The 24957-nt window shown below is 45.5% G+C and overlaps 1 protein-coding gene across 1 annotated transcript in view; it reads right to left on the minus strand.

Moving 5' to 3' along the window:
* Positions 1–3412: 3412 nt before the first annotated feature.
* Positions 3413–24957, minus strand: part of LOC135538538 (NACHT, LRR and PYD domains-containing protein 3-like) — a 37527-nt gene continuing 15982 nt past the window's right edge. Inside the window, 9 exon segments of the mRNA XM_064964428.1 lie at positions 3413–4326; positions 5315–5361; positions 5544–5717; positions 16336–16361; positions 16363–16510; positions 16774–18553; positions 18969–19197; positions 19325–19409; positions 19595–19711. Coding sequence (XP_064820500.1) covers positions 3770–4326; positions 5315–5361; positions 5544–5717; positions 16336–16361; positions 16363–16510; positions 16774–18553; positions 18969–19197; positions 19325–19409; positions 19595–19711 — 3163 coding nt within the window. The 3' untranslated portion in view covers positions 3413–3769.

Consider the following 24957-nt stretch of genomic DNA (forward strand, 5'->3'; position numbering starts at 1 on the left):
TACACTTCCTCTCTGCTGCTGCTTGACCATACACTTCCTCTCTGCTGCTGCTTGACCATACACTTCCTCTCTGCTGCTGCTTGACCATACACTTCCTCTCTGCTGCTGCTTGACCATACACTTCCTCTCTGCTGCTGCTTGACCATACACTTCCTCTCTGCTTCTGCTTGACCATACACTTCCTCTCTGCTGCTACTTGACCATATACTTCCTCTCTGCTTCTGCTTGACCATACACTTCCTCTCTGCTGCTGCTTGACCATACACTTCCTTTCTGCTTCTACTTCTACCACCTCACCATACCATGCTGCGTTTGAATTCTATACATGTGTTAAACTGCTGAATGCTGTTTACAAACTGGATACTAAATGCTTATTATTATTTGACATTTGAGTAAATTAGCAGATGCTGTTATGCAGCGCGACTTACACGAGCACTTAGGGTTAAGTCAGGCGGACAGGACATCAGATGTTTCACCTTGTCGGCTCTGTGAATCGAACTAGCGACCTTTCGGTTACTGGCGCTAGTCTTTAATCGCTAGGCTACATTGCCTCCCTTTTTGTTCTGCTGCCCCCACCAGCTTTGTGTCTGTTCTATCTCTATGGGGAATGGAGATAAGTACATTCCTTACCCATTGTTTTGTTTAATTGTGTACTTTGTTATAATGCTTTTGGGTTAAGGATTATTCCAAAAGGAATTTGATATTTTATTCAATAAAATTTGAAAGTGGCCAAATCTTCTCTGTGAATTTTCCTTACAGAAAATTACATTTAAGACCCTTTGGAGAGTTTGATGCCATTCCATTCACTCCGGTCCAGCCATTATTATGAGCCCTGCTCCCTTCAGTAGTCTCCATTATTATGAGCCCTGCTCCCTTCAGTAGTCTCCATTACTATGAGCCCTGCTCCCTTCAGTAGCCTCCATTATTATGAGCCCTGCTCCCTTCAGTAGCCTCCATTATTATGAGCCCTGCTCCCTTCAGTAGCCTCCATTATTATGAGCCCTGCTCCCTTCAGTAGCCTCCATTATTATGAGCCCTGCTCCCTTCAGTAGCCTCCATTATTATGAGCCCTGCTCCCTTCAGTAGCCTCCATTATTATGAGCCCTGCTCCCTTCAGTAGCCTCCATTATTATGAGCCCTGCTCCCTTCAGTAGTCTCCATTATTATGAGCCCTGCTCCCTTCAGTAGCCTCCATTATTATGAGCCCTGCTCCCTTCAGTAGTCTCCATTATTATGAGCCCTGCTCCCTTCAGTAGCCTCCACAGTACGTGGGAGACAGAACTCTGACATCACATACTAAAGAAATGACTGACATAACATAATTTTTGGCAGGTAAATTCAACAACAACAAATTATTTATAAAATCAAATATATTAAAGCTTCAATATGTACATTTTTTTTGTGTGACTCGACCAAGTTATACACAATATATATAAAAGCATCTGGACACCCCTTCTAATTAGTGTATTTATGTCATTCTTATTGAAAGCTAGTCTGATAAGCTGTAGATATGTTCTATGAGCACTATTTCTATGCTTCACATTCTTAATGTTAGTGCTTGCATCATTTACTTGTGGTTTTGTTACACCAGCTTCAAACAGCTGAAAATACACCATTTTATGGAAAATATATTTCACAGCGATTTAATTGGTACAATGATTCTCTACACAATGAGGTGCTTGTTTTGTCACACGAACTGAAATTAAGCAAACTACACTGCTCAAAAAAACAAAGGGAACACTTAAACAACACAATGCAACTCCAAGTCAATCACACTTCTGTGAAATCAAACTGTCCACTTAGGAAGCAACACTGATTGACAATACATTTCACATGCTGTTGTGCAAATAGAATAGACAACAGGTGGAAATTATAGGTATTTAGCAAGACACCCCCAATATAGGCGTGGTTCTGCAGGTGGGGACCACAGACCACTTCTCAGTTCCTATGCTTCCTGGCTGATGTTTTGGTCACTTTTGAATGCTGGCAGTGCTTTCACTCTAGTGGTAACATGAGACGGAGTCTACAACCCACACAAGTGGCTCAGGTAGTGCAGCTAACTAACTAAATAAAAACTACTATTCCCTTGAAAAGGTCAGCTTTGTGCAAGTCTAGTTTAGACCTATGGAACATTCCATTGATAGAGCTGAATAAGTAAGTTAAGTTAAAAATTGGAAATTGATGTGCGGGCCTACAAAAGGGGATCTGGCAGTTGCCCATCCCTGCTCTAAACTCTCAACACACTTTAGACCAGTGGTTTCTCTTTTTTTATAGTCCCGTACCCCTTCAAACATTCAACCTCCAGCTGAGTACCCCCTACAAGTAATTACCAGTAGGAGGGGCGTAACAGTGGATTGATAGATGAGTGTCCCCACTAGTAATTACCAGTAGGAGGGGAGTAACAGTGGATTGATAGATGAGTGTCCACACTAATAATTACCAGTAGGAGGGGAGTAACAGTGGATTGATAGATGAGTGTCCTCACTAGTAATTACCAGTAGGAGGGGAGTAACAGTGGATTGATAGATGAGTGTCCCCACTAGTAATTACCAGTAGGAGGGGAGTAACAGTGGATTGATAGATGAGTGTCCTCACTAGTAATTACCAGTAGGAGGGGAGTAACAGTGGATTGATAGATGAGTGTCCACACTAATAATTACCAGTAGGAGGGGAGTAACAGTGGATTGATAGATGAGTGTCCCCACTAGTAACTACCAGGTGGAGGGGAGTAACAGTGGATTGATAGATGAGTGTCTCCACACAGTAGTAATGGTTAGTGTCCTGTTCTCTCAGCATCATACAGTAGTAACAACATATAATTATTAGTGTTCTGTTCTCTCAGCATCATACAGTAGTAACAACAGAATGATTAGTGTTCTGTTCTCTCAGCATCATACAGTAGTAACAACATATAATTATTAGTGTCCTGTTCTCTCAGCATCATACAGTAGTAACAACATATAATGATTAGTGTCCTGTTCTCTCAGCATCATACAGTAGTAACAACATATAATTATTAGTGTTCTGTTCTCTCAGCATCATACAGTAGTAACAACATATAATTATTAGTGTCCTGTTCTCTCAGCATCATACAGTAGTAACAACAGAATGATTAGTGTTCTGTTCTCTCAGCATCATACAGTAGTAACAACATATAATTATTAGTGTCCTGTTCTCTCAGCATCATACAGTAGTAACAACAAAATGATTCGTGTGTGTGATCATAAAATATTTATTTTCACCTGAATAAGACCCATTTCTATGTACTGAACACAACCCCTATTACTGTACTCCATTTACTGTACTGTCATATTCTGATCAGTATTAAAACATGTACACCTCTCTTCTTCCATATATTACTGTACTGTCATATTCTGATCAATATTAAAACATTTACACCTCTCTTCTTCCATCTGGTTGATTAACTTTATTAGTCACATCTGTCACATGTACATTTCATTCTGTGGAATTGAGTTTATACAGAAACAAGATTTTTTCTTCAAGAATTTGACAAATCAACAGACAACAATATGTACAAACACCAAGAAGCCCAATAACAACAAGATCAATGATTTCTAAATGAAAACAGTTTTTACAACACAGTGTGGTGATTCATTCTATTAATGGATGACTCTAGTTGACAATGTCTGTCAACTTCAATGGTGTTTATTCATGAGTATTTACAATCATATGTTTACACACTAGAGAGATATTCTACATTGTTGCTCCAGTGTGTCTTACTGAACATGACCAGGATTAGACGGAAACATCATGTTGTGTTTGACACAGGGCCCACCTGACACAGAGACACTGAGGAGTCTCCATACCAAACCCTAAACCCTGGATAGAGGGTCTCAGTGAATGTGGTGTGGAATGTGTACAGGTGGGTCAGTGTGTCAGAGGAGACTCTGTAGAAGGACAGAGTGCCGGCTGGCCAGTCCAGATACACTCCTACTCTGTGGGAGCTGGAGGCTGGGACGTCTATGATAGTGAGATTGTGATTATGCCAGGCTCTATAACTGTTGTCATAGCAGAACAGACTCCAGGACCTGTCATTGTATCCAAGCCCACAGTCATTACCCAATCCTCTCCTTCTGATTCCATTATATGTCACTCCTATATCAGCACCTCTCCCACTCCTCTCTACCTCCCAGTAACAGCGCCCAGTCAGACCCTCTCTACACAGCACCTGTGGCCAGACCTCAAATCTCTCTGAGTGATTAGGATACGGCTGTTCCTCTGTCCTACATGTCACCTTTCTGTTCTCCTCAGACAGAGAGAGGAGTCTGTTTGCTGTGTTTGGGTCCAGTGTGAGATCACAGGCATCTGATGGATGAAACCAGACACAATATTAGAAATCATCATCATTCACATTAGAATGTTAACTCACTTTTCACTAATTAATTTAATATAGATGTTTATAGGTATCAACAGGAGAAGTTAAGGTAACGTGAGACTTGTCGAAGGATCATATATTGTATTGTAATATAAAAAAACTCTCATTCCCATTCATGTAACACACACAGAGACACACATGCTCACACCAGTATGCATGCATGAACACACACACACACATTTCTAATGTAACATGAACACGCCAAACACTGTCACGTTGTGTGAAGGATTGGGAGACAGGCGCAGGAATGCGTAATAAGGGTTCATATTGACCCAAAGTACAGCGTGCCATGTAAAGGCACGGGGACGAAGACCAAACAAACACATATACAAAACACAGGGTTGACCCCAAACAAAGGAGCGAAGAGCACTTCAAATAAATACATATGACGAGGCCCGTAATCATATATGCACATCAAAACGGCACGAAAGTCAAAACAACACAAGCACAGGTACTCACAGGCACAACAGACATTGCAACAATAAATGGTGAACCAAAAGGGCACATTTATACAGACATAAATCAGTGAGGAAATGGAGACCAGGTGTGCGTAATGACACAGTTCAGTTCCTAGAGACCGGTGACGTGGACCTCCGAAACTGGTGCATGGAAAGAGCAACAATACCGGAGGGATCAGTGACATACACACAGACACAGACACAGACACAGACACAGACACAGACACAGACACAGACACACACACAGACACACACACAGACAGACACACAGACAGACACACAGACACACACATTGTCAAAACAACTCTTTCTCAACGTTGGTGTCCCTGATTTCTGCTTCTGTAGAACTACAGCTGATATTTAATATGACCAAGTAAGTAATGATGGTGGTGGTTGACTTTGACTTAACTTGAATTAAGACTTATTCTTAGTCATATTCTTCACAGAAGTCAACACTCACATTTTCTAAGCCCAGGTTTCATTGTGTACTCTCCACCATGTTCCACACTGTAGCGGTAAGCAGAAGAACAGACAGTTAATGAATGATACACGTGAACTCACAAACTCAAACACACACACACAGTCAGCATATAACTTTGTCCAAGGGTTGGTAAGAATGTTTGTCTCAACTACTAGCTTGATAACTCAAACATGTCTGATATGATCATTGACATAAACCCTCTACATACTTGAGTTTCTCCAGTCTGCAGTTTGGATCCTCCAGTCTAGCAGAGAGCAGTCTGACTCCTGAGACTCCTGGGTGATTGTAGCTCAGGTCCAGCTCTCTCAGGTGTGTGGGGTTTGACCTCAGAGCTGAGACCAGGGAAGCACAGCCTTCCTCTGTGACGAGACAGCGTGACAGCCTGCAAAGAGTCAAATCATTGTATTTATATTTCCCCCTTTTTCAATCTTGGCTTTTCGCTGCAGGTCCCTAACGGGCTAACGGGCTCGGGAGAGGTAAAGGTGGACTCATACATCCTCCGAAATATGACCGGCCTAACCGTACTCCTTAACACCCGCCATCTAAGCCAGAAGTCAGCCACACCAATGTGTCAGAGGAAACACCGTTCAAATGGCATCCGGGGTCAGCCCACAAGCACCTGGCCCTCCACAAGAGTCGGTAGAGTGCGATGAGCCAAGTAAAGGCCCACCAGCTAAACCCTCCCCTCCCCTGTGTTGTTCTAACGTTAATTTGTTAATTTGTCCTATAATTTGTCCTATTTAGCTAGCTTTCTGTTGCTAGCTAATTTGTCCTGGGATATAAACATTGAGTTGTTATTTTACCTGAAATGCACAAGGACCTTTAATCCACGCAAAACGGTCAACCGAATCGTTTCTAGTCATCTTGTAACGGCGTTCTTCGTTTGTTGAAAGAGAGTCGGACCGAAATGCAGCGTTGTGGTTACTCATGTCTTTAATGTAGAAGATAGCGATACATGAAATAACTTAAATAAATACAAAACAACAAACGGAACGTGAAAACTAATTACAGCCTATCTGGTGAACACTACACAGAGACAGGAACAATCACCCACGAAATACAAAGTGAATCCCAGGCTACCTAAATACGGTTCCCAATCAGAGACAACCAGAATCACCTGACTCTGATTGAGAACCGCCTCAGGCAGCCAAGCCTATGCAACACCCCTACTCAGCCGCAATCCCAATAACTACAAAACCCCAATACGAAATACAACAACATAAACCCATGTCACACCCTGGCCTCACCAACTAATTAACGAAAACACAAAATACTAAGACCAAGGCGTGACAGAACCCCCCCCTAAGGTGCGGACTCCCGGACGCACCTCAAAACCATAGGGAGGGTCCGGGTGGGCGTCTGTCCATGGTGGCGGTTCCGGTTCGGGACGTGGACCCCACTCCATAAATGTCATAGTTCCTCCCCTTCGCGTCCTAGGATTGTCCACACTCGCCGCCGACCATGGCCTAGTAGTCCTCACCCAGAACCCTACTGGACAGAGGGGCAGCTCGGGACAGAGGGGCAGCTCGGGACAGAGGGGCAGCTCGGGACAGAGGGGCAGCTCGGGACAGAGGGGCAGCTCGGGACAGAGGGGCAGCTCGGGACAGAGGGGCAGCTCGGGACAGAGGGGCAGCTCGGGACAGAGGGGCAGCTCGGGACAGAGGGGCAGCTCGGGACAGAGGGGCAGCTCGGGACAGAGGGGCAGCTCGGGACAGAGGGGCAGCTCGGGACAGAGGGGAAGCCCGGGACAGAGGGGAAGCCCAGCACTGAGAGGAAGCCCAGCCAGGCAGTTGAATCCGGCAGATCCTGGCTGGCTGGCGGATCTGGAAGAGTCTGGCTGGCTGGCGGATCTGGAAGAGTCTGGCTGACTGGCGGATCTGGAAGAGTCTGGCTGACTGGCGGATCTGGAAGAGTCTGGCTGACTGGCGGATCTGGAAGAGTCTGGCTGACTGGCGGATCTGGAAGAGTCTGGCTGACTGGCGGATCTGGAAGAGTCTGGCTGACTGGCGGATCTGGAAGAGTCTGGCTGACTGGCGGATCTGGAAGAGTCTGGCTGACTGGCGGATCTGGAAGAGTCTGGCTGACTGGCGGATCTGGAAGAGTCTGGCTGACTGGCGGATCTGGAAGAGTCTGGCTGACTGGCGGATCTGGAAGAGTCTGGCTGACTGGCGGATCTGGAAGAGTCTGGCTGACTGGCGGATCTGGAAGAGTCTGGCTGACTGGCGGATCTGGAAGAGTCTGGCTGACTGGCGGATCTGGAAGAGTCTGGCTGACTGGCGGATCTGGAAGAGTCTGGCTGACTGGCGGATCTGGAAGAGTCTGGCTGACTGGCGGATCTGGAAGAGTCTGGCTGACTGGCGGATCTGGAAGAGTCTGGCTGACTGGCGGATCTGGAAGAGTCTGGCTGACTGGCGGATCTGGAAGAGTCTGGCGGATCTGGAAGAGTCTGGCAGAGTCTGGCGGATCTGGAAGAGTCTGGCGGATCTGGAAGAGTCTGGCGGATCTGGCAGAGTCTGGCGGATCTGGCAGAGTCTGGCAGAGTCTGGCGGATCTGGCAGAGTCTGGCAGAGTCTGGCGGATCTGGAAGAGTCTGGCAGAGTCTGGCGGATCTGGAAGAGTCTGGCAGAGTCTGGCGGATCTGGAAGAGTCTGGCTGACTGGCGGATCTGGAAGAGTCTGGCTGACTGGCGGATCTGGAAGAGTCTGGCTGACCTGGAAGAGTCTGGCTGACCTGGAAGAGTCTGGCGGATCTGGAAGAGTCTGGCGGATCTGGCAGAGTCTGGCGGATCTGGCAGAGTCTGGCGGATCTGGCAGAGTCTGGCGGATCTGGCAGAGTCTGGCGGATCTGGCAGAGTCTGGCGGATCTGGCAGAGTCTGGCGGATCTGGCAGAGTCTGGCGGATCTGGCAGAGTCTGGCGGATCTGGCAGAGTCTGGCGGATCTGGCGGAGTCTGGCGGATCTGGCGGAGTCTGAAGAGTCTGGCGGATCTGGCAGAGTCTGGCGGATCTGGCAGAGTCTGGCGGATCTGGCAGAGTCTGGCGGATCTGGCAGAGTCTGGCGGATCTGGCAGAGTCTGGCGGATCTGGCAGAGTCTGGCGGATCTGGCAGAGTCTGGCGGATCTGGCAGAGTCTGGCGGATCTGGCAGAGTCTGGCGGATCTGGCAGAGTCTGGCGGATCTGGCAGAGTCTGGCGGATCTGGCAGAGTCTGGCGGATCTGGCAGAGTCTGGCGGATCTGGCAGAGTCTGGCGGATCTGGCAGAGTCTGGCGGATCTGGAAGAGTCTGGCGGATCTGGAAGAGTCTGGCGGATCTGGAAGAGTCTGGCGGATCTGGAAGAGTCTGGCGGATCTGGAAGAGTCTGGCGGATCTGGAAGAGTCTGGCGGATCTGGAAGAGTCTGGCGGATCTGGAAGAGTCTGGCGGATCTGGAAGAGTCTGGCGGATCTGGAAGAGTCTGGCGGATCTGGAAGAGTCTGGCGGATCTGGAAGAGTCTGGCGGATCTGGAAGAGTCTGGCGGATCTGGAAGAGTCTGGCGGATCTGGAAGAGTCTGGCGGATCTGGAAGAGTCTGGCGGATCTGGAAGAGTCTGGCGGATCTGGAAGAGTCTGGCGGATCTGGAAGAGTCTGGCGGATCTGGAAGAGTCTGGCGGATCTGGAAGAGTCTGGCGGATCTGGAAGAGTCTGGCGGATCTGGAAGAGTCTGGCGGATCTGGCGGATCTGGCGGATCTGGCGGATCTGGCGGATCTGGCAGAGTCTGGCGGATCTGGAAGAGTCTGGCGGACCTGGAAGAGTCTGGCGGACCTGGCAGAGTCTGGCGGACCTGGCAGAGTCTGGCGGACCTGGCAGAGTCTGGCGGACCTGGCAGAGTCTGGCGGACCTGGCAGAGTCTGGCGGACCTGGCAGAGTCTGGCGGATCTGGCAGAGTCTGGCGGATCTGGCAGAGTCTGGCAGAGTCTGGCAGAGTCTGGCAGAGTCTGGCGGATCTGGAAGAGTCTGGCAGAGTCTGGCGGATCTGGAAGAGTCTGGCAGAGTCTGGCGGATCTGGAAGAGTCTGGCAGAGTCTGGCGGATCTGGAAGAGTCTGGCAGAGTCTGGCGGATCTGGAAGAGTCTGGCTGACTGGCGGATCTGGAAGAGTCTGGCTGACCTGGAAGAGTCTGGCGGATCTGGAAGAGTCTGGCGGATCTGGAAGAGTCTGGCGGATCTGGAAGAGTCTGGCGGATCTGGCAGAGTCTGGCGGATCTGGCAGAGTCTGGCGGATCTGGCAGAGTCTGGCGGATCTGGCAGAGTCTGGCGGATCTGGCAGAGTCTGGCGGATCTGGCAGAGTCTGGCGGATCTGGCAGAGTCTGGCGGATCTGGAAGAGTCTGGCGGAGTCTGGCGGATCTGGCGGAGTCTGGCAGAGTCTGGCGGATCTGGCGGAGTCTGGCAGAGTCTGGCGGATCTGGCTGCTCCGGCAGACTGGCGGCTCCTTGCAGACTGGCGGCTCCATGCAGACTGGCGGCTCTGGCTGCTCCAAGCAGACTGACGGCTCTGGCTGCTCCATGCAGACTGGCGGCTCTGGCTGCTCCATGCAGACTGGCGGCTCTGGCAGCTCCATGCAGACTGGCGGCTCTGGCAGCTCCATGCAGACTGGCAGCTCCTTGCAGACTGGCAGCTCCTTGCAGACTGGCAGCTCCTTGCAGACTGGCAGCTCTGGCTGCTCCAAGCAGACTGTCAGCTCTGGCTGCTCCAAGCAGACTGTCAGCTCTGGCTGCTCCAAGCAGACTGGCAGCTCTGGCTGCTCCATGCAGACTGGCAGCTCTGGCTGCTCCAAGCAGACTGGCAGCTCTGGCTGCTCCATGCAGCTCTGGCTGCTCCATGCAGACTGGCAGCTCTGGCTGCTCCATGCAGACTGGCAGCTCTGGCTGCTCCATGCAGACTGGCAGCTCTGGCTGCTCCATGCAGACTGGCAGCTCTGGCTGCTCCATGCAGACTGGCAGCTCTGGCTGCTCCATGCAGACTGGCAGCTCTGGCTGCTCCATGCCGACTGGCAGCTCTGGCTGCGCTAAACGGGCAGGAGACTCCGGCAACGCTGTAGAGGTGGAAGGCTCTGGCAGCGCTAAACAGGCGGGAGACTCCGGCAGCGCAGGAGAGGCGAGGCGCACTGTAGGCCTGATGCGTGGTGCTGGCACTGATGGTACTGTGCCGAGGACACGCACAGGAAGCCTGGTGCGGGGAGCTGCCACCGGAGGGCTGGTGTGTGGAGGTGGCACAGGATGGGCTAGACCGTGAAGGCGTACTGGAGATCTTGAGAGCAGTGTTGGCACAGGACGTGCAAGGCTAGGGATGTGCACAGGAGGCCTGGTGCGTGAGGCTGGCACCAACTTCACCAGCCAACTAACACGCACCTCAGGACGGGTATGGAGCGCTGACCCAGGTGCCATCAAATCCCTGACACCTTCAATCGGGCGAATTCCATGCACAAAGCACCAACACAGCAACTCCCTCATTTCTCTCTCCTCCAATTTCCCCATTAACTCCTTCACAGTCTCTGCTTCGCTCACCTCCAACACCGGTTCTGGTCTCCTCCTTGGCTCCTCACGATAAACAGGGAGAGTGAGCTCAGGTCTGACTCCTGACTCTGCCACACTCTCCCTGAGCCCCCCACCCAAGAAATTTTTGGGGCTGACTCTCGGGCTTCCATCCACGTCGCCGCGCTGCCTCCTCATACCAGCGCCTCTCCGCTTTAACCGCCTCTAGTTCCTCCTTGGGGCGGCGATATTCACCAGGCTGAGCCCAGGGTCCTTTTCCGTCCAGTTCTTCCTCCCATGTCCAATTCTCCAAGTGGTGTAGCCTCTCCCACTGAAGCTGCTTCTGTTGCCTCTCCTGTGGCTCCTGCCTGTTAACACGCTGCTCGGTCCGTGTGTGGTGGGTGATTCTGTAACGGCGTTCTTCGTTTGTTGAATGAGAGTCGGACCGAAATGCAGCGTGGTGGTTACTCATGTCTTTAATGTAGAAGATAGCGATACATGAAACAACTTAAATAAATACAAAACAACAAACGGAACGTGAAAACTAATTACAGCCTATCTGGTGAACACTACACAGAGACAGGAACAATCACCCACGAAATACAAAGTGAAAACCAGGCTACCTAAATACGATTCCCAATCAGAGACAACGAGAATCACCTGACTCTGATTGAGAACCGCCTCAGGCAGCCAACCCTATCCAACACCCCTACTCAGCCGCAATCCCAATAACTACAAAACCCCAATACGAAATACAACAACATAAACCCATGTCACACCCTGGCCTGACCAACTAATTAACGAAAACACAAAATACTAAGACCAAGGCGTGACACATCTCTCCTCCTTCCAGGCTTATTCATCTTTGAACATATATGGTGATCGCATCTAAACTTTCATTGTATTACCACGACAACCGGCAACAAAGTTAGTCTTTCAATCACCCACGTGGGTATAACCAATGAGGAGATGGCACGTGGGTACCTGCTTCTATAAACCAATGAGGAGATGACTTTCAGTGCGATCTGCATCAGAACGACTGCTATTTTAGCCCTTGGCGTCGCAGACGCTTGTTGGCGCACGAGAGCAGTGTGGGGGCAATATTTGAATAACATGGATTTCTACATTTTATTTTGCGATGCTCGCGCACGCGATGTGTGCGGTCTGGTCAGCATGTTAGACCGCTTCGCCACTCGGAAGCTGTAAAATCATTTTAAAACCACACTGCTATACTTTGGTGGTGTTGTATTACTTATGTGGCAATGTTTTATTTCAACATATTCAGACATATCAGTGTCCTGAAACATGTTTTATCTATTCATAAATGATTGTATCATCATTAGAAATGACAAAAGTATTGCTTGTAGAGATATACATGTATAGCACAAATATTTGAGTAGACTGGCTAGACCAATTTAAAAAGCAGTATCAGTCAAAAGACAGACAGTGAGACAGACGGTGAGGAATCAGATTTAGATTGTATTGAGTATACAGTCCACATGTTACGGGTGTGTATGGGAGGCGAAGTCAGGAGAGTAGAGTGTAGCAACAGGCACACTTTATTTCCATTCCAAAAGGAAAACACACAAGTACATTAAACGTGCCCAAAACACGGAACATGAACAAAAGTCTGCCGCGTGGCAAATACCCACATAACATAAAACAACATCACACAAAGACACGGAGGGGAACAGAGGACTAAATATGTTCAGTGTGATTAGGGAATGAAAACCAGGTGTGTAATGGAACAAGACAAAACAAATGGATATATGAAAAATCGAGCGGCGATGTCACGACGGCTAGAAAGCCGGTGACATCAATCGCCGAACGCCGCCCGAACAAGGAGAGGAGCCGACTTTGGAGGAAGTGACACCACATCCATTTGACAGTGAAGATAACATTTAAAATTTGGCTCGATACTCCAGGATTTTCAATTTGAGATCAAATGTTTCATATCAGGTGACAGTATATAATGTAAACTTCTATTTTAGGGTATTTTCATCTGTTTCACGTTTAGATATGAAAGCACTTTTTGGTTGTGTTTTGAGTTACATTTTGCCCAATAGTAACTGAATGGTCATGAAGACTGGAGTAATTTTCTTTCTAAGTTAATAAATAACATGTTTCTAAACCGTACTAAATTAATCCTGATTATGGCATGATAATGAAAAATCATGAATGAATCTTGAATAACAATGAGTGAGAAAGTTAGAGGCTACAAGAAAAACATGCTCACCTCTCACCATTACACTCAAATAAAAGGTAACATCTACGGTCGCCAAATATAAAATACAGTGGCAAGACAAAGTGTGTGAACCCTTTGGAAATACCTGGATTTCTGCATCAATTGGTCATAACATTTGATCTGATCTTCATCTAGTTCACAACAACAGACAAACACAGTGTGCCAGCACCATACCACCCTGCATACCACTGCTGGTTTGTTTCTGAAGCTCAGCAGGGTTGGTCCTGGTCAGTCCCTGAATGGGAGACCAGATGCTGCTGGAAGTGGTGTTGGAGGCACTCTATCCTCGGGTCTAAAAATGGCCCAGGGCAGTGATTGGGGACAGTGCCCTGTGTAGGGTGCCATCTTTTGGATGGGACGTTAAACGGGTGTCCTGACTCTCTGAGGTCATTAAAAGATCCCATGGCACTTGTCGTTAGAGTAGGGGTGTTAACCTCTTACACTTATGGTGGCGCTATTTCATTTTTGGAAGAAAAACGTTCCCGTTTTAAACAAGATATTTTGTCACAAAAAGATGCTCGACTATGCATATAATTGCTACTGTTCGAAAGAAAACACTCTGACGTGTCCAGAAATACAAATATCTTCTCTGTGCGTGCCCTTTAACGTGAGCTTCAGGCAAAACCAAGATGACTTGGCATCCAGGAAATGACAAGGATTTTTGAGGCTCTGTCTTTCATGATCTCCTTATATGGCTGTGAACGCAAGAGGAATGAGTCTGCCCTTTCTGTCGTTTCCCCAAGGTGTCTGCAGCATTGTGACGTATTTGTAGGCAGATTGTTGGAAGATTGACCATAAGAGACCACATTTACCACGTGTCCGCCCGGTGTCCTGCGCCGAAATTGGTGCGCAAAAGTCACCTGCCAGTATTTTTCCATGGGGCACAGAGAGAAAGCAAGCTTCCACGAACTGCATGTCAATGAAGAGATATGTGAAAAAACACCTTGAGGATTGATTCCAAACAACGTTTGCCATGTTTCGGTCGATATTATGTAGTTAATCCGGAAAAAGTTTCACGTTGTAGGTGACTGCATTTTCGGTTCGTTTCGGTAGCCAGGCGCAATGTAGAAAACGGAACGATTTCTCCTACACACAGACGCTTTCAGGAAACACTGCGCATTTGGTATGTGGCTGGGAGTCTCCTCATTGAAAACATCAGAAGCTCTTCAAAGGTAAATGATTTTATTTATTTGGTTATCTGGCTTTTGTGAAAATGTTGCGTGCTACATGCTACACAAAATGCTATGCTAGCTTTGCATACTCTTACACAAATTAGTCAATTTCTATGGTTCAAAAGCATATTTTGAAAATCTGAGATGACAGTGTTGTTAAGAAAAGGCTAAGCTTGAGAGCAAACGCATTATTTTAATTTTATTTGCGATTTTCAGAAATCGTTAACGTTGCGTTATGCTAATGAGCCTGAGGCTTAGTCACAATCCCGGATCCGGGATGGGGAGTTTCAAGAGGTTAACCCTCGTGTCTTGGCTAAATTCCCAATCTGGCCCTCAAACCATCATGGTCACCTAATAATCCTCATCCCCCTCCTCCTCTCCCCTGTAAATGAGAATGTGTTCTCAATTAACTTACTTGGTAAAATAAACTAATAACACACTAATTATTGTATTTTTCTTATTTATATTGAATACATAATTTAAACATTCACAGTGTAGCATGGGGAAAGTATGTGAACCCCTAGGCTAATGACTTCTCTGAAAGGTAATTGGCGTCAGGAGTCAGCTAACCTAGAGTCCAATCAGATGAGATGAGATTGGAGACATTGGTTAGAGGTTCCCTGCCCTATAATAAACACTCACAAAATTTGAGTTTGCTATTCACAAGAAGCATTGCCTGATGTGAATCATCCCTCGAACAAAAGAGATATCAGAAGACCTAAGATTAAGAATTGTTGACATTCATAAAGCTGGAAAGGGTTACAAAAGTATCTCTAAAGGTGTTGATGTTCATCAATCCACGGTAATGCAAATAGTCTATAAATGGAGAAAGTTCAGCACTGTTGCTACTCTCCCTAGGAGTGGTCGTCCTGCAAAGATGACTGGAAAAGCACAGAGCAGAATGCTCAATGAGGTTAAGAACAATCCTAGAGTGTCAGCTAAAGACTTACAGAAATCTCTGGAACATGATAACATCTCTGTTGACGAGCCTACAATACGTAAAACACTAAACAAGAATGGTGTTCATGGGAGGACACCACGGATAAAGCCACTGCTGTCCAAAAAAACATTGCTGCAAGTCTGAATTTTGCAAAATAGCACTTGGATGTTCCACATCGCTATTGGCAAAATATCCTGTGGACAGATTAAACTAAGATTGAGTTGTTTGGAAGGAACACACAGCAATATGTGTGGAGAAAAAAAAGGCACAGCACACCAACATCAAAACCTCATCCCAACTGTAAAGTATGGTGGAGGGAGTGTCATGGTTTGGGGCTGCTTTGCTGCCTCAGGGCCTGGACAGCTTGATATCATCAACAGGTAAATTAATTCCCAAGTATATCAAAACATTTTGCAGGAGAATGTAAGGCTATCTGTCATCCAATTTAAGCTCAAAAGAAGTTTGATGCAACAGGAGAACGACCCAAAACACAGAAGTAAATCAACAACAGAATGGCTTCAACAGAAGAAAATACGCCTTCTGGAGTGGCCCAGTCAGAGTCCTGACCTCAGCCCGACTGACATGCTGTGGCATGACCTCGAGAGACCGGTTCACACAGACATCCCAAGAAAATTGCTGAACTGAAACAGTTTGTAATGAGGAATGGTCCAAAATTCCTCCTGACCATTGTGCAGGTTTGATCCATAACTACAGGAAACGCTTGGTTGAGGTTATTGCTGCCGAAGGAGGGTCAACCAGTTATTATATCCAAGGGTTCACATACTTTTCCCACCCTGCACTGTGAATGTTTACACGGTGTGTTAAACAAAGACGTGAAAACGAATAATTGCTTGTGTGTTATTAATTTAAGCAGACTGTGTTTGTCTATTGTTGTGACTTAGATTAAGATCAGATCAATTTTATGACCAATTTATGGAGAACTCAAGGTAATTCCAAAGGGTTCACATAATTTCCTTGCAACTGTATCACATATCCAAAATGCTGGAGCACCAGATTTAATACGGTATTCTTCACTGTCGAAACACATATGGTGAGGACTATGTGTGCCTGGTAAACACATGTGGATCTGGTGAACAGCTATTACTTGTTTTACCAACTACAGTAATACTGACCTCAGAGTCTCCAGTTTACAGTGGGGATTCCCCCAGTCCAGCAGAGAGCAGCTTCACTCCTGAATCCTTCAGGTCATTGTTACTCAGATCCAGCTCTCTCAGGTGTGAGGGGTTTGAACTCAGAGCAGAGACCAGAGAATCACAGCATTTCTCTGTGACACCACAGCCTGACAGCCTAATAAAGAGATCATCATGATTTCACGAACACACTGTTAATTTAACACCAGTAGTGTAGAAGGACAATGGCAGATGCATTTGGTTTATTCTCTCAAACAACATATAGATTAATATTCTGTGTCCTAGAATTGTATGGGCATATTGTTATACTAATGCGAACATCAATGCATTGATTTAATGTTTTTCAATAATTCATTTTTTTCTCTAAACTGAATACTTCTTTATGATGATCAGTACTTAAATGTCATGTTATGTACTCACAGAGCAGCTCTGGAGGCTTTGACCACTGGCAGCAGCCTTAGAAGACCTTCCTCTGATCTGGTGTATTTCTTCAGGTCAAACACATCAATCACCTTTTCTGAAGTCAGCAATACTAGGATCAGATCTGACAACTGTGAAGGTAAAAGTTTGGCTCCTGAGAGACTTCCTGAGCTCAGGTATCTTTGGATCTCCTCCACTAGAGAATGGTCATTCAGTTCATTCAGACAGTGGAACAGATTGATGCACCTCTCTGGAGAGGGATTCTCACTGATCTTCTCCTTGATGTACTTGACTGTTTCTTCATGACTCTGTGAGCTGCTTCCTGTCTTTGTCAGTAGACCTCGTAGGTGCTTCTGATTGGACTCCAGTGAGAGGCCCAGAAGGAAGCGGAGGAAAAGGTCCAGGTTTCCCGTCTCACTTTGTAAGGCTTTATCCACAGCGCTCTTGTAGACAGTAACTTCTGGCTTCAGTAGACAATCATTGCTGGATGTTTGAGGTTCGGCCATTAGATTTTCATTGTTGTTGCTGAATGAAAGGAACACATATACAGCAGCCAGAAACTCCTGAATGCTCAGATGCACGAAGCAGTACACCTTGTCCTGGTACAGCCCACATTCCTCTTTCAAGAGCTGTGTGCACAATCCTGAGTACAATGAGGCTTCATTGACATCAATGCCAGCCTCATTCAGGTCTTCTTCATAGAAAATCAGATTGTGATTCAGAAGCTGTTGAAAAGCCAGTTTTCCCAGTGACAGAATGCTCTCTTTATTCCAGTCGGGACCTGTCTCTTCTTTCCCAAGATACTTTTCATTCTTCTGATTGGTGTGAAACACCACAAGGTGTGTGTACATCTCAGTCAGAGTCTTGGGCATCTCTTCTCTCTTATGTTTCAGCATGTCTTCAAGGACTGTTGCAGAAATCCAACAGAAAACTGGAATGTGGCACATGATGTGGAGGCTCCTTGATGTCTTTATGTGTGAGATGATTCTGCTGGCCAGGTCCTCATCACTGAATCTCTTCCTGAAGTACTCCTCCTTTTGTGGGTCATTGAACCCTCGTACTTCTGTCACCTGGTCAACACACTCTGAAGGGATCTTATTGGCTGCTGCAGGTCGGGTAGTTATCCAGAGGAGAGCAGAGGGAAGCAGGTTTCCCTTGATGAGATTTGTCAGCAGAACATCCACTGAGGTTGACTTGGTGACTTCACAACAGATCTTGTTCTTCTGGAAGTCTAGGGGCAGTCGGCACTCATCCAGACCATCAAAGATGAACAGAACTTTGTACTTGTCATAGTTGGAGATTCTTGATTCTTTGGTTTCCATTGAGAAGTGGTTGAGAAGTTCAATCAAAGTGTGTTTTTCCCCTTTCATCAAATTCAGCTCCCGAAAAGGGAATGAAAATACAAATTGGACATCCTGATTTGCTTTTCCTTCAGCCCAGTCCAGAATGAACTTCTGCACAGAGACTGTTTTTCCAATGCCAGCGACTCCCTTTGTCAGCACAGTTCTGATAGGTTTGTCTTGTCCAGTTAAGGGTTTGAAGATGTCGTTACATTTGATTGCAGTCTCTGGTCTTGCTTGTTTCCTGGTTGTTGTCTCAATCTGTCTCAGCTCATGTTCCTTATTGACCTCTCCTGTTCCACCCTCTGTGATGTAGAGCTCTGTGTAGATCTTATTGAGAAGTGTTGGGTTTCCTTGTTTAGCGATCCCCTCAAATACACATTGAAACTTCTTCTTTAGATTAGATTTGAGTTCACGTTGGCAAATCACAGCAAGCTCATCTGAATGAAGAAATAACACAGAGGATATTAATATTTAGTCTGTTTTCATGCATCTGTTTTAATACAGTATTGTAGGACTATGTTAGAAAGTTGTACGTAATAATATTGATAACTGCCTGTATAAATGTGTTTTCATGACACACTGGTATATTTATATTGATTATATTATTATTGGTTTTATTCATGTTCTCAAATTCCTAATCTGTCCCTCATACCATCATGATCACCTGATTGGCTCACCTCCGTAACTATTCAACAGGTTGTTGCTGTAAATGAGAATGTGTTCAGTCAACTTGCCTGGTTAAACAAGGAATCATTTTTTTGTTTTTTTAAACTCTAGCTCTCCCTGTAATTTAGCTTCAGCTTTTAATGTTTGTTATAAAACAGCAATCAACATGAGGCAGACAGCTCTTACGTTTTTCCAGTGTGTCAGCAAGCTCCTTCTGGTTCATTTTCCTCAGGACGTGCAGTGTGATCTTCAGAGCCCCCTCTCTGGCACTGCTCTCCTGCTTCTCATCTTCAGCGTCCACCACTTCCTCATCCTGCTTCTGACTCTCAAAGCCTCGTGGGAGTTCTGGACTCAGAATCCTCTTGAACATCTTCAGCTCGTTCTTCACAAATGTGATAATATTTTCTTCAAGCAACTGAAATTAAGTAAAGTAAATAAGTTAAGCAATATAAATGCTTTCTCAATAAAACACAAATGAATAATTGACAGATCAACTTTACTGGAGGTAAACAAAAACAAATGTACATAACAGGACCACATACACTGAATATAGGGGCCAGGTCTGTTTGATGACTCTGGGAAGACTGACCACTGAGAATGTCTGACTCTGATCTCTCCTGTTGGTTTCTGTGGAAAAAACATCCAAGGATTGCACACACACACACACACAGGGAGGGAATGTATGAAAATGGAAAAATCGATTAGCCTATGGATTATGAAAACAACAAACAGAAATGGTAAAATGGGAGAGGAGAAATGACTAGAGACAGTGTTGTTTAACTCCCTGACCAGGACCCATGAGTTCTTCTTACCTTTGTTCAGTAGACAAGTCTCCCTCTCTAAACTCTATAGGATGTTCCATAGACTGGTCACTCTTCATGGACACACAGCTGGGTGTGGGGGAGGCTGGTCTCTCCTGCTTTATTGGGCTTCAACACAACAGAGACAAACATTAAGTATTTCATCTATTCTGGGTACAGATTGGGAAACATAAGAATAGATTAATTCCAAAATGTTATATATCCATTTTCAGAAATGTTGTTAAATTAGCTTCTATTGTTTAATGAAATTATGAAGGATATTGGTATGTTTTTTCACTGTCTAACCGTGGCATGAGGTTGTTCAATGACAGACATGCATTTGCTTAAAAATTATGACTTGATGCTTTCATTTCAGAGTGACAAATAATAACGTTTTTTTGCTAAGTGCTAAATATCTGCTTCACTCTCAGAGAAATAACTAGTACTGCAAGGTTTTAATGGTTTCAAATGTAAAATAGTAAATACATTTTTGAATAAAAAACAAATGATACATATCTGACATTAACATTAATATTTAAAAAAATATCAATACAGTAATATCAGATTTTTATGTAAAACATTTACATTTGACATTTCAGTTCGGGACTTCTCCTTAGTTTCTGGGTCATTCAGGTGGGTGTCTAGGGTATAGGGTTGTGGACCGTACCATTAAATTAGGATCATAAATAAACAATTAGATATGATTTATTTTAAAAATGTCATTCCCCACGATAGGACAATAAATAAATCAAATGTATAATTTATTTTAAAACTGTTCCACCATTATAGGACAATAAATAAATCAAATGTATAATTTATTTTAAAACTGTTCCACCATTATAGGACAATAAATAAATCAAATGTATAATTTATTTTAAAACTGTTCCACCATGATAGGACTTATAAATAAATAAGACGTATAATTCATTCTAAAAGTATATCCATCATCTGAACAACATTGACAACCCTCTCATACCGCGGCCCACAGCAATACATTGTGTCAGGATTTGGCCAGGGTTGTTCCGGGTTTTGGTCACTAGATGCCCCCATTGTGCTTTTTGACCTGATGTTTTTTCCCGTGTTCCCCATTATTACTTGCACCTGTGCCTCGTTTCCCCTGATTGTATTTAAACCCTTAGTTTCCCTCAGTTCTGGGCTCTGTGTTTGTATGTTAGCACCCAGCCCTAGTGTTCTGTGTATTCTTGTCGATTCCGGTGGATGCTCTTGTGGAATTCTGTTTTTGTTTTTGAGTATCTCTTGAGGCTTTTTTGTGCTATTCCTACCACCTTTTGGATTTGCCATTTTTGTATCTAAGGACTTCTCCTTTTTACTTTATTAAATACACCGTCTTAAGTACTGCTGTGTCTGCCTCATCTTCTGGGTTCTGCTGACTATTCGTGGCTCAGTTGGTTAAGTGACTGTTTCTCACTCCGGAGACCCAGGTTCATAACCGGGTCCTGACAACATTGGTTCTGGGATATGCAACCATTTCATTACTCACTCACTCAACTGACCAACAAAACAAATCAAATAAAAAATAAACACACACCACACCATACATATATACTGTCCCTTCTGCTTACTGAGTTTTTATCTTCACCATGTTGAATTAGTGCTTGTGTGTTCCAATTAGTTATATGTGAAGATATACAAAAGCAGTTTTTTTTTGTATTGTTACAATCCATAACGGGGCTAGAATTGTGTTTCATTATTTTGCTCATCTATGAGAACTTTGTCATTTTTAAAATAGCCATGGAGTAGTGTGCTTTGTGTTGTGTCTCTGAACAACTGGTTATCAATACATAGACGAGAGCTACTCGTTTCCCTTTTAATCTATTTTCTTTACGCAGTTCTGCAATTTCCTTCGGAAACTGATCATTCATGACAATATTACCCAGGTTTTTAACCATTATTTTAATCTTTAAATGAAGCTAATTTGGCAGCGATTGGGCCGTCATACCTCTGGCCTCTCTGTCCGAAGCGTTGTACACGTTCAGGTTGGATTATGTCCATAGCTTCGCGTGGGATCTGAAGCGCTGTAACGAGGAACTCTCTGACTACAGATTCAGGAACTTCTCCTTTCTCCTGGATACCTGTAAGTACCAGATTCTCTCTCATGGATCTAGTTTGTATGTCCAGTAAGGCTTCGCTCAGAACGGTGTTCTCCTTTTTAAATTCATTCACATCGGTTTCAATCTTATTTATTTTTTTATTTTTTATTTTTTTCACCTTTATTTAACCAGGTAGGCTAGTTGAGAACAAGTTCTCATTTACAACTGTGACCTGGCCAAGATAAAGCATAGCAGTGTGAACAGACAACAACACAGAGTTGCACGTAGAGTAAACAATAAACAAGTCAATAACACAGTAGAAAAAAAGAGTCTATATACATTGTGTGCAAAAGGCATGAGGAGGTAGGTGAATAATTACGATTTTGCAGATTAACACTGGAGTGATAAATGATCAGATGGTCATGTGCAGGTAGAGATACTGGTGTGCAAAAGAGCAGAAAAGTAAATAAATGAAAACAGTATGGGGATGAGGTAGGTAAATTGGGTGGGCTATTTACCGATGGACTATGTACAGCTGCAGTGATCGGTTAGCTGCTCAGATAGAAGATGTTTGAAGTTGGTGAGGGAGATAAAAGTCTTCAACTTCAGCGATTTTTGCAGTTCGTTCCAGTCATAGGCAGCAGAGAACTGGAAGGAAAGGCGGCCAAATGAGGTGTTGGCTTTAGGGATGATCAGTGAGATACACTTGCTGGAGCGCCTGCTATGGGTGGGTTTTGCCATCGTTACCAGTGAACTGAGATAAGGCGGAACTTTACCCAGCATGGACTTGTAGATGACCTGGAGCCAGTGGGTCTGGCGACGAATATGTAGCGAGGGCCAGCTGACTAGAGCATACAGGTCGCAGTGGTGGGTGGTATAAGGTGCTTTAGTAACAAAACGGATGGCACTGTGATAAACTGCATCCAGTTTGCTGAGTAGAGTATTGGAAGCTATTTTGTAGATGACATCGCCAAAGTCGAGGATCGGTAGGATAGTCAGTTTTACTAGGGTAAGTTTGGCGGTGTGAGTGAAGGAGGCTTTATTGTGGAATAGAAAGCCGACTCTAGACTTGATTTTAGATTGGAGATGTTTGATGAGTCTGGAAGAAGAGTTTACAGTCTAGCCAGAAACCTAGGTACTTATAGATGTCCACATATTCTAGGTCGGAACCATCCAGGGTGGTGATGCTAGTCGGCGTGTGGGTGCAGGCAGCGAACGGTTGAAAAGCATGCATTTTGTTTTACTAGCGTTTAAGAGCAGTTGGAGGCCACGGAACAAGTGTTGTATGGCATTGAAGCTCGTTTGGAGGTTTAATAACACAGTTTCCAAGGAAGGGCCAGAAGTATACAGAATGCTGTCGGCTGTGTAGAGGTGGATCAGGGAATCGCCCGCAGCAAGAGCAACATCATTGATATATACAGAGAAAAGAGTCGGCCCGAGAATTGAACCCTGTGTCACCCCCATAGAGACTGCCAGAGGACCGGACAACATGCCCTACGATTTGACACACTGAACTCTGTCTGCAAAGTAGTTGGTGAGCCAGGCAAGGCAGTCATTAGAAAAACCGAGGCTACTGAGTCTGCCGATAAGAATATGCTGATTGACAGAGTCAAAAGCCTTGGCCAGGTCGATGAAGACGGCTGCACAGTACTGTCTTTTATCGATGGCGGTTATGATATTGTTTAGTACCTTGACGTGGCTGAGGTGCACCCATGACCGGCTCGGAAACCAGATTGCACAGCGGAGAAGGTACGGTGGGATTCGAGATGGTCAGTGATCTGTTTGTTGACTTGTCTTTCGAAGACCTTAGATAGGCAGGGTAGGATGGATATAGGTCTGTAACAGTTTGGGTCCAGGGTGTCTCCCCCTTTGAAGAGGGGGATGACTGCGGCAGCTTTCCAATCCTTGGGGATCTCAGACGATATGAAAGAGAGGTTTAACAGGCTGGTAATAGGGGTTGCGATTATGGAGGCAGATAGTTTCAGAAATAGAGGGTCCAGATTGTCAAGCCCAGCTGATTTGTAGGGGCCAGGTTTTGCAGCTCTTTCAGAACATCTGCTATCTGGATTTGGGTAAAGAAGAAGCTGGGGAGGCTTGGGCAAGTAGCTGCGGGGGGGGGGGGGGGACGACTGTTGGCCGAGGTTGGAGTAGCCAGGAGGAAGGCATGGCCAGCCGTTGAGAAATGCTTGTTGAAGTTTTCGATTTTCATGGATTTATCGGTGGTGACCGTGTTACCGAGCTTCAGTGCAGTGGGCAGCTGGGAGGAGGTGCTCTTGTTCTCCATGGACTTTACAGTGTCCCAGAACCTTTTGGAGTTAGAGCTACAGGATGCAAATTTCTGCTTGAAGAAGCTGGCCTTTGCTTTCCTGACTGACTCCGTGTATTGGTTCCTGACTTCCCTGAACAGTTGCATATCGCGGGGACTATTCGATGCTATTGCAGTCCGACACAGGATGTTTTTGTGCTGGTCGAGGGCAGTCAGGTCTGGAGTGAACCAAGGGCTATATCTATCCGTAGCTCTGCATATTTTGAATGGAGCATGCTTATCTAAGATGATGAGGAAGTTACTTTTAAAGAATGACCAGGCATCCTCAACTGACGGGATGAGGTCAATATCCTTCCAGGATACCCGGGCCAGGTCGATTAGAAAGGCCTGCTCACAGAAGTGTTTTAGGGAGCGTTTGACAGTGATGAGGGGTGGTCGTTTGACTGCGGACCCATAGCGGATACAGGCAATGAGGCAGTGATCGCTGAGATCCTGGTTGAAGACAGCGGAGGTGTATTTGGAGGGCCAGTTGGTCAGGATAACGTCTATGAGGGTGCCCTTGTTTACAGATGTAGGGTTGTACCTGGTGGGTTCCTTGATGATTTGCGTGAGATTGAGGGCATCTAGCTTAGATTGTAGGACTGCCGGGGTGTTAAGCATATCCGATAGCAGGCGGCAACAGTGAGAGACTTATTTCTGGAGAGAGTCATTTTTTAAATTAGTAGTTCGAACTGTTTGGGTATGGACCTGGAAAGTATGACATTACTTTGCAGGCTATCTCTGCAGTAGACTGCAACTCCTCCCCCTTTGGCAGTTCTATCTTGATGGAAAATGTTATAGTTGGGTATGGAAATCTATTGACTGTCCCATTCAGCTTGTTTGTTTCCTTCTCCAATGTCGCAGCTTTTTCATCACTCATCTCGAGGCTTGCCTTCAACTCTTTTATAACCTTACTAACTAATTCAAGTATACCCAGTTTGTCATTTATTGATTTTAATGGCGATTGAAGGACGAACAGTTAGATAGCAGTGAAACTGTACTATATAGGCACAACATAA

This window comes from Oncorhynchus masou, unplaced genomic scaffold, assembly GCF_036934945.1.
Source record: "Oncorhynchus masou masou isolate Uvic2021 unplaced genomic scaffold, UVic_Omas_1.1 unplaced_scaffold_980, whole genome shotgun sequence".
Taxonomy (NCBI): Eukaryota; Metazoa; Chordata; class Actinopteri; order Salmoniformes; family Salmonidae; genus Oncorhynchus; species Oncorhynchus masou.